The 10,142-nt window shown below is 38.6% G+C and overlaps 2 protein-coding genes across 12 annotated transcripts in view; one reads left to right on the top strand and one right to left on the bottom strand.

The window, feature by feature from the left end:
• Positions 1-10,142, top strand: part of LOC123004632 (zinc finger protein 728-like) — a 39,768-nt gene that overhangs the window by 9,794 nt on the left and 19,832 nt on the right. Inside the window, exon 1 of one of the 11 annotated variants that reach the window (XM_044397973.1) lies at positions 2,532-2,714. The exons of the other annotated variants lie outside the window; for them this stretch is intronic. The gene's annotated coding sequence lies outside the window, so the exon portion shown is untranslated. Of the gene's footprint in view, positions 1-2,531; positions 2,715-10,142 lie in introns of those variants that run through there. 11 annotated transcript variants of the gene reach the window in all.
• Positions 1,153-5,161, bottom strand: LOC123005302. Its single transcript, XM_044398984.1, has 3 exons — positions 4,300-5,161; positions 1,336-1,597; positions 1,153-1,276 (listed from the first exon to the last, which is right to left on the bottom strand). Exons 1-3 carry the CDS (start codon positions 5,159-5,161, stop codon positions 1,255-1,257), a joined length of 1,146 nt encoding a protein of 381 aa, XP_044254919.1. The 3' UTR covers positions 1,153-1,254.

Raw genomic sequence — 10,142 nt, 5'->3', positions numbered from 1 at the left:
AAACATACAGTGTTGCCAGTTGTGATACTAGAGTACCAAATTGATGATAGATTTTTTTACTAGATATTTATATTTACTTGTAAACAAATAATAATTCATATTCTCAGCCAAATACACATTATGTGAATGTTAATATTTTTTATTTTGTTTTGTTTTGGTACGACCTATCCACTCCTGTCGTTTGCAACATTCTGGCAATGCTGTACACATATTTTTGACGTACACAGAAAGTGAGGTTAGAACTGATTAAATTACAGAAATGTTGACTATAATTGTTAAAACCATTACGAAACGACACACATTTTTCATAGCAACTATTTGCTTAGAAACAATCTCCCTACACGTCCAGGATTCAAGAAATAAACTTCTATTTGTTTAGCTTCAAAGGTACAGTCACGTACCTTGCTGACGTCACACTAATAGCGCGTATAGATCGTACTGGACTGACCGAACGAGTGAAAAATATTAAATTGTAGTAAATTACGAAAGATATTACCCAAAGTGCTTAAGAATAATTTTTTTTTTTAAATATTAACTAAAAAATATTTTCCGTACTTTTACGTTATTTGGTACGACCGGGCCGACCCTGCCGTCCCAGACGAGCCGTCACTGGCACACAGCCACTTTTTACGGAAAATACCCCGATTTTCAAGGGTAAACACAAAAAAGCAGAAAAAATCGTGAAAAGATCCCCGTTTTTAAGATATATTTTTAAATTAACATTTTTTTCAAAGGTTTTGCCCTGTTTTTCTGTTGGACCACTTGAGCACAAAAGTGAATATGGCTTCGTCCAAGCGAATTCGCTTCGACTACGTCCACGAATTCATAGTGCTGTTTTACAAGGTTAACGACTTTAAAAGAAAAACTATTTATTATTAAATTAGGATTATATGCGATTTTACCCTGTTATAGCAATAATAGAGGATTAGCATAATTATAGAACTACATATGTCAAAAATAGATGAAGCCCCTTCACCATACGACACAGAAAACGACAACCCGTTTGATATAAAATGATTTTAATATTATAAAATTCACTATAATCTAACAAATTTTAGACAAAACACTTGTTCTAAACAAATTAATATTTTAAAGTAAAAAAAAAAACATTTTTAATTATCGAACATCAGTTTTTATGCGATTTTTTGCTTTGTTTTTAAACGTATGTTTATCTGAAAAGACAAAATATTAAACCACTTTGATTGATATTTACATATTTATTTGCAAAAAAAGTACAAAACCATTGGATTTCTTCTATGTTGTTGCTTCTGGATTACTGCAAAGAAAAAAGTGAAAGAAAATCATGACATGAGATTAAGAATAGATATTATTTACCCATACTCCATGAAATGGCGAAATGCAATTTTAAAACCATTTGTTTCTTCAATATTCTCAAATATAATTAACGGGTCAGGTTTATTTATGTAAGCCTGAAGGTTAATTTCAATGGAATCATTGTCTTTATGGTAAGTCTCGACTTCTTCTTGTAAAATCATCAACTGCCTGCGCTGTGACGAATTATTTGGAAGAGTTGATTCAACAATTGTGGCCCAAAAGACCGGCGACCCCTGTTCAAATTCTTGCGTACGATTTGCAACTGTCGGAACTCGTTTATTAACTGATTTAAATCCATTTTATCTTATCTTGCTTTTTATCGTTCACAGAACAGATAGATAAAGAAGCGACAGCGCCGTGTTAATTTAAGGAAACAAATTATGCCGATTGCGCCTCTAGTGATCGGGTGTGTAACTAAGCGCCATATTGGAATGCCCCGCGTAATTTAAATTTCCAGGTATTTTATAGTTTGCATTAAGTACTAGTTTTATACAAAAATTGAGTAAGTGTAATCAAAGTTTGTATAAAACCTCTAAAATCAATATCTTTTATTGGGACTAAGGAAGTAACACACTCTTTTATAAAATACCAATATATTACATAATACACAAAATACTATGTACATAATATAATTCTTTCATGTACAACTTAATTTCAATATATAAACAAAAACACGATTAAACCTGTCACACCAAATTTTTATTTAAAACACAACGCGTTTCAACCACAAAGTGGTCATCCTCAGGTGAGAATAGTCGTTTAAACACATTTTCCATTTAAAAAAATACTTCCCAGTTTCATATGACAGTTTACAGAGGTACAAACGTGATTTGCTTCATCTAATCGAAGTAGAAAATAATTGTAAAAAACTGATAAATTTTCCATAAATTGTTCTCACCATTCAGAAACCGAAAATAATATAACGTTAACAATTAGAAGAACAAAAAGAAAACGTACCTTTGTATTTTTTTCGCAATAAGTAGAAATCCCCTCATCTAGTTGGCAAATTTCGTTTAACTAATTCAAAATTTTGACATTGCTCATTCACGGCTAAATCTGGCTTCGCTAATGAAGGAAGTTTCACTCACATTACATTTCAGAACCTTTAAACTTTTTGTAACATCACAAGAGGAATGTTCTAAGTTTTCAGTTTCTACTTCAGCTCTACAGTGTTTTTTATTAACCCGGTCATTGAAGACACCAGCTTTTGGAACGGCAAAAGGACAAAGAGAACCCTAAAAAACCTAAAAACTCTGAAACTTGAAAGTGACCTTCGCATATATGAAAATTTTCACATCGAACGCCAGGKTCGATGTTACAAATTGTTCTCCAAAGCTGCTGTTTTCGTTGATCTCTTGGAAATTTGAAGAACTCTTGCGGTAAGCAACGCTGTTGCACAGGAATAATCCACTGACCTTTCACGGGCTCCAATCACTGCAATTTACTAAAAATCTTATATTACTTACCTAAATATCCCTGTTCTGTGATGAGGTTAACGCGATGTTTACGCAAAAATCAACGAATTATAAAACATTTAAACTATCACCACCGTCAACCGTTTCACAAAACTGCGCATGCTATTTATGCAATTTTTGCCATATTTGGGTTGACATTGTTGACTATCTCGGGTGTATGCTTAGCGGGAAATTTAAAATTATGTTTCCAATTTCTCCATTCATGCGGCACCCCCATGTTATCGTTGTTTTTCTTGTGTTTTGTTTTGCAGCATAGGTTGACAGTCAGTGTTGCCAACAACACAAGCATAGAATAAAGAACAAGTTAAAATTTAAAATAGTTGCAGGCAACGGTTTCTGAGATCTGTATACTGTGTTACATATGTTATTAATTTCACAAACTTCTTTGTTCGGTAAAAAAAAGGTAATATGTATAAGGAGGTTACATACTTACTATTATTAGTGCGACACTTGATTTAATTTGTTCTAATATTACTTTAATAGGAGAATGAATATCAAATATGTGCAACATGTCAATATAAAGAAATAAAAAAATTTTGGCCTCATGAAGCTTGGCCAATTCATTCAACTGCAACTCTTTCAATTTATCAACAAGTTTGATTTATTTATATGATTTATATTTAATAATTTTTTCCAATATTTATAATAAATTAAACATTAATAATTAACTACGAAAAGGATTAATATCTAAATGGTATTGATAGATTTTTCCGATGGGATAAAACACCCTGTCAAACTATTTGTTAATGAATAGTGTTTGCTCCTATAGATAGGCCGGCTTGTGGCCTTATTCGTCGGAACAAAATTACGAAGGACCACGTGGTTTAGATCAAGTAATTTATTGGATATCAAACAATATTTACAATACGAAGTTAAAGCCAAAATTAAACGCAAATGGGGACGGTACTGTGCCTTGGTTCCGGTTGCTGGCGGAGAGTCGAAAGGCTGGGGACGGTCTGGTTTCTATGCCCGGTGGGGAGTCGAAGGTCGATGGTAGTTGGAGGAGGATGACGACGAAGATATTCTAACAACAAGCTTCCAAACGACACTACACAGTTGTTTTACCACGAAGATGGTTCTAACAATACGAAGATGATTCTAACAACACGAAGATGATTCTAACAACACGAAGATGATTCTAACAACAAGTTTGCAAAAAAAAAAAAACGCTACCCAGTCGTTGTTACAACAAACTTTGACGACGACGACTCTCTTGATTTTCTAACTTGACGACGACTTGACAACGGTTGTTATGACGACAGCTTGGCAACGGGTATCATGACGACAACTTGGTAACGGGTGTCATGACGGCACGAAACATACCGCCTACCAAAATGACGTTTACAAAACGGTTTTTTCAAATAATACCACAAATTGAAGTTTAAGACAAAACGAAAAAAAAAAAAACGAACAAAGAACAAGTGAAATCCTATCTAAGGCAATGGACAAATTTTTACAAGGGGTCGTTTAATTGAACCCGATAACGTACGAATAGTAGCGACGCGCACGTGACCGTCCGGACCCGGATGAATTGATTCAATGCGTCCCATCTTCCATTGCAAAGGAGGGGACAGTTCGTCCTTTAAGAGGACCAAAGAGCCTATATCCACCAAAGACAGAGGTGCAACTGCCCATTTTCTGCGCTGGTACAGGGTGTGTAGGTACTCATTGTGCCAGCGTTTCCAAAACTCTTGTTGCATTCGTTGRACTAATTGCCATCGCGACAAATTGGAAATTTTCAAATGTGTTAAATCTGGGTTCGGAGGGGCAGTCAGAGGTTCAAGAGTTAAAAAATGACCGGGTGTTAATGACCGCAAATCATTCGGATCATTGCTCAAAGGGCACAGTGGTCGAGAATTTAACAAAGCTTCAATTTGAACCACGAGAGTATACAACTRCTCAAACGTTAAAACTTGCGATCCAACAACTCGAGCAATATGCGTTTTAACCGATTTGATGCCGCTCTCCCATAAGCCCCCAAAGTGGGGCGCAGAAGGCGGATTAAACGACCACTCGATAGACTGACTGTCCACGGCAAATCGCATGAGACGACAAAGTTCTCGATTGGCACCCACGAAGTTGGTACCATTATCGCTAAATATACGATCACATCTACCGCGACGAGCAATAAATCGMCGTAAACCGGCGATGAATGCATCCGTTGAAAGATCCGAGACGATCTCCACGTGAATGGCCTTAGTGGCAAAACAAACAAAAAGACTTAAATAAGATTTGAGGAGCTTGACACCTCTCACCCGAGACGCAGTAATGGTGAAAGGACCACCAAAGTCTACCCCAACACAACTAAACGGTTTAACTTTCGAAACTCTACTAAGAGGAAAATCACCCATTGGAGGGTTTAAAGGTCTCGMTTTGGTGCGGAAGCATCGKTAGCACTTTGACAGACAATGACGAACAGTTCGACGAGCAGACAATATCCAAAAATTTTGTTCAAGTAAAAAAATTGTGGTGTTTATTCTAGGATGACAATTTTTGTTGTGGACTTGTCGAATTAACAATTCCGTAAGCCGATGGTGGCGTGATAGCAAAGCCGGATGCTTGGCCGAGAAAGCTAGGTCGGAATGAGAGATACGACCACCGACGCGAATAATGTTTTCCTCATCAAGAAACGGTGAGAGTTTCTGAAGAGGTTTGGAACATTTAGTCCCTTGACTCAAACTAGAAATCGGTTGTGCAAAAACCTTGCTTTGAACCACTTTGACAATATGCATAAGAGCATTGTGAAGTTCACTCTCCAAGAGAGGACCAGAACGCTTGTCCAACGAACGACAATTATATTTAAAGCGGAAACAATAAGCGACGATACCCTGTATTTTCCGCAATGAAGAAAATTTGTTTAGAAGGTTTTCAACCCATGAGGGCTCTACGAGAGCGACAAGAACGGTTGTTCTTTCCTCCAAATCAATGGTAGGGGAATGGAAGGGGCTGCAACTTGAAGCTCAGGCCATTGATCTGTGGGACAGGAGAGCCATTCGGGACCCGCCCACCAAAGGGAGCATGACAAAACCTGGCCAGGAAGGAGACCACGAGAAGCGGGATCAGCAGAATTGTCCTGCGATTTCACATGATGCCAACATTCAGGAGAAACACGTTCCTGAATGTGCGTAACACGATTAGACACAAATGTACGCCATTTGTGAGGAGATGAACAAATCTAAGTGAGAGCAACCGACGAATCACTCCAGGCAAAAACACGATCAATACAAATAACATTTTGACATGTCTTTTGAACAAAAACAATTAAATTTGACAATAACAACGCTGCACATAATTCCAAACGAGGAATCGAAATGATCTTTAGAGGCGCTACTCTAGATTTGGCGATAACAAAGTTCACACAAATGTGACCCACCGAATCAACACACCGAAAGTACACTACTGTGGCATACCCAAATTGTGAAGCATCACAGAAGCCATGAAGTTCACATGTAACCATTGCCCTTGGTACCATATGTCGAGGCACATTAAGTGACTTTAATAGTGGAAGTTCCGATTTGTATTGATCCCATTGACATCGAAGATCCGAAGGGAGAGTGTCATCCCAGTCCAAACCCAAAGACCACAGTTGTTGAATGAGTTGTTTGGCAAACAATGTCAATGGAGCCAAAAACCCCAAGGGGTCATAGATTTTGACGATTTCCGATAATATCAAGCGTTTTGTGCAGGATGATTCCATAACTTTGACTGTAAAGGAAAAACAATCAGATACAGAACCCCACTGAAGACCAAGAATTTTAACAGAGGGTCCAGAATCTCCCAGCGTGAGATTCTGTGGACAGTGCGACAAAGGAAAATTTTTCAATAAATCAGGATGATTGCTCGACCATTTCCGAAGCTCAAAACAACCAACCTTCAACAACTATATCAATTGATTCTGGAGTTCAAGAGCAGACTCGACCGAATCAGAAGAGCATGCGAAATCGTCAACATACAAATTGGATTTAATCGCTGAAGCTCCCAGGGGAAACGATGTTTGACCTTCTTCAGCCAGTCGAAGCAAAGTCCGAATAGCCAAGTATGGAGCAGATGAAACACCATACGTTACAGTGTTGAGCTGATATGTTTCGATAGGATGTGAAGGCGAAGACCTCCACCGAATGAACTGATATTTACGATGATCAGGTTCAACCATTATTTGACGGTACATTTGTCTAACATCACACGTGAAAGCGATTGCACGAGATCGAAAACGAAGTAAAATAGCGACAATGTCATCTTGCAATTTTGGACCGACAAGTAGAGAATCGTTTAACGACCAATTATTGGAGTCTTTGGCCGATGCGTCAAAAACTACGCGAATTTTTTTGTTTCCATTTTGCTCTTTAACAACAACATGATGAGGAATAAAGTATGAATTTGAAGAAATTGTTTGATCTTGTGGCACAAGAGACATATGTCCCAAGTCGATGTACTCTTGCATGAAGTTTCCGTACAAAGCTCGAAGATCAGGTTTTCCTGACAGACGATGTTCGAGTGACAAAAAACGATAATCAGCAATTCTAAGWGAATTTTGAAAGTTGGGCGGATGATCCCCTTTGAAGGGTAACGACACAACAAAACGTCCATTCACTTCGCGAGAATGAGAACGTTGAAATATAAACTCAGCCTTACGATCTTCCGCAGACAAACTTCTCACCTCGGGTACACTTTCGAGCTCCCAAAATCTTCTAAGAGTGTCGTCCAAACGTGGTTCAAACGACGTGACAAACAAACTGGAGCGATTGGCAAACAAATTTGCTGGGAACAACCCGTTGGACCAAGGATCATCCAACCGAAAATTGTTTCAATGGCTATTGGCTGACCAGCACCGTTTGATGTGACACCTGTTTTAATGAGAGCAGGGTAGATATCGGCACCGAGAAGAGAAGCATGTCGATGGGACCGGGTTTGTACCAATGGGGATCTGCAAGTTGTAAGCTCTGAAGATGTCTCCATTTCGAAGGGTTGACCTCAACATTGGGCAATGACGAACAAATACGAGGAATGGAGATAACATTTAATGTCCGTGGACTGACCGAACTATTAATGGGACGAATTTTACAAATGGAAATTCCATTGGAGGCACCCGATGGTGTATGACCCAAACCAAAGATAGGGGAAGAAACAGAAGTACAGGGTATCTTCAACGTTTTTCGACAATGATCCACGATGAATGAAGCCTGAGATCCCGGATCGCACHGGGCHCTTACCACATGATATTTTCCATTATTGTCTTGGACCTCAACAAGTACCGTAGATAGACAACAACACGGTAGTCACGGGACATGACTTACAGYGGTACAGGGTATCTTCAACGTTTTTCGACAATGATCCACGATGKATGAAGCCTGAGATCCCGGATCGCACSGGGCACTTACCACATGATATTTTCCATTATTGTCTTGGACCTCAACAAGTACCGTAGGTAGACAACAAGACGGTAGTCACGGGACATGACGATGTTAATACTACGGAGGTGTTAGCACTTACAGCCCCTCGAACCGCCTTAGTTTCAGAATTCGATAAGACAGAGTTAACGATAGAGGCATGAGTTTTTTCGAAATGAAGCAACGAATGATGTCTTTGCTGACACTCCTTACAAGTGGAGGACGACGAAACGTGAGATGGGCGCAGGCAATTGAGACACAACTGAGCCTGTTTTGCAACAAGGTAACGATCTTTTGCCAAGAATGAAGGACAACGATAAATAGAATGTGCGAGCTTGCACAACCCACAAGACAATTGCTGTACCGACGTTGACAAAGCAGTCGACGAAGTCGAATTAAACGACGAAGAAACAGAACAAGACGACGGCAACGAAACTTTATGTGAAGTTGCGACAAATGCAGATTTTGGAGCAGAATCATAACGCGATTTTGACGAAGTGCCATGAGCTACTTTTGAATACCGAAATGTATTTGTAGTTGACGACACCTGTTGTGAAACAGCTATAGTTTCCAGTGCAACAACTTCCTGCTCCAAAAAGGTTTTAATCTTCTCAAGAGACGTAATTTCAAAAGACCGGAGTTGCAACTCAAATCGTTTTCGAGTTTGCTTGTCTAATTTTCCTAATATCAAATCTACGACGATGAAGTCCCAAAACTCGGTTGGGAAACCTAAACCTTTCAAAATGCAGAGATTTTCACAAAATGTGTCGACTAACCTCCGTAACTCTATAGGGTTTTCCGACTGTAGTGGAGGGTAGGACACCAAAGCATGCCAATGATTTGTCGCGAGAAGTCTCTTATTCGCGTACCGCTTGACCAATGTGTCATWAGCAACCGAATAATTGGAAGCGGTTAAAGGAATCGATTTTARTAAATTTAAAGGCTCGTCCGTGAGCGATAAAATGAGATATTGAAATTTCTCAATATTCGACAATTGCGATTGACTGTGAACCAAGCTGTCGAACAAATCAATAAAAGTTTGCCACGATTTAAAATCCCCAGAAAWTTTGAAAAGTTCCAATTTTGGTAAGCGAACGTTGAGTTTTAACGCACTATTACACAAATCAACGGGCTTATCTTCGACTACCGGCTMTGAAAGWTCGGCCAACACTTCTAAAATTCCAAAATATTCGTCATTCACAATTTGTCGGATCTTAGTCTGRGRTTCTAGTTCTGATTGCGACATTCGTGAGATGACAGTTAAATGACATTTTTCAAATTCATTGTATCGCGATTCCAAAAATTTACTTCTCGTTTTTAACGCTGAAACCAAGGACGGAGACGAATTCTCCAAGACCTCTTGGCTTAGCTCAAATATTTTGTGAATATCTTCGATGGCCAATTTACGCGACATCAATTCGAGACTATTGTTAATTTTTGGACTCATTTTGACAACAGTTCAACAAAGCAACAATGAGTTTTGTGTAATTAATCTTCGAATGAGATTCAAAAAATTTACCTTGTATCAGCGTCCAAAGAAATACACAGCTGCGACCGACAAATTCACAAAATCAAATCAAAAAACAAAGCGCTCAATCTCGAACGGACGGACCAAGTGCGACAAAATCAAGCAAACTATTCACCCGGCTATACGCGACAAACACAATTCGACTATACGCGACAAACAAAATTTGCAATATGAAACCACAATAGCATTCAACAATGTTCTTTGTTTTTATCCAATAAACTACAATCTAAACCACGACGAAATTAAACCGAAGAAGTGAAAAACTCAAAACTAAAAATACCGGTATTCGCAAGATTCAAAAGATCCGGCTCGAAGGACCAAATGTTTGCTCCTATAGATAGGCCGGCTTGTGGCCTTATTCGTCGGAACAAAATTACGAAGGACCACGTGGTTTAGATCAAGTAATTTATTGGATAT

This window comes from Tribolium madens, unplaced genomic scaffold (assembly GCF_015345945.1).
Source record: "Tribolium madens isolate multiple individuals breed KSU strain unplaced genomic scaffold, Tmad_KSU_1.1 Scaffold_20;HRSCAF=117;Tcas5.2_LG4, whole genome shotgun sequence".
In the NCBI taxonomy this organism is placed as follows: Eukaryota; Metazoa; Arthropoda; class Insecta; order Coleoptera; family Tenebrionidae; genus Tribolium; species Tribolium madens.
This window is presented reverse-complemented; position numbering and strand designations above follow the sequence as displayed.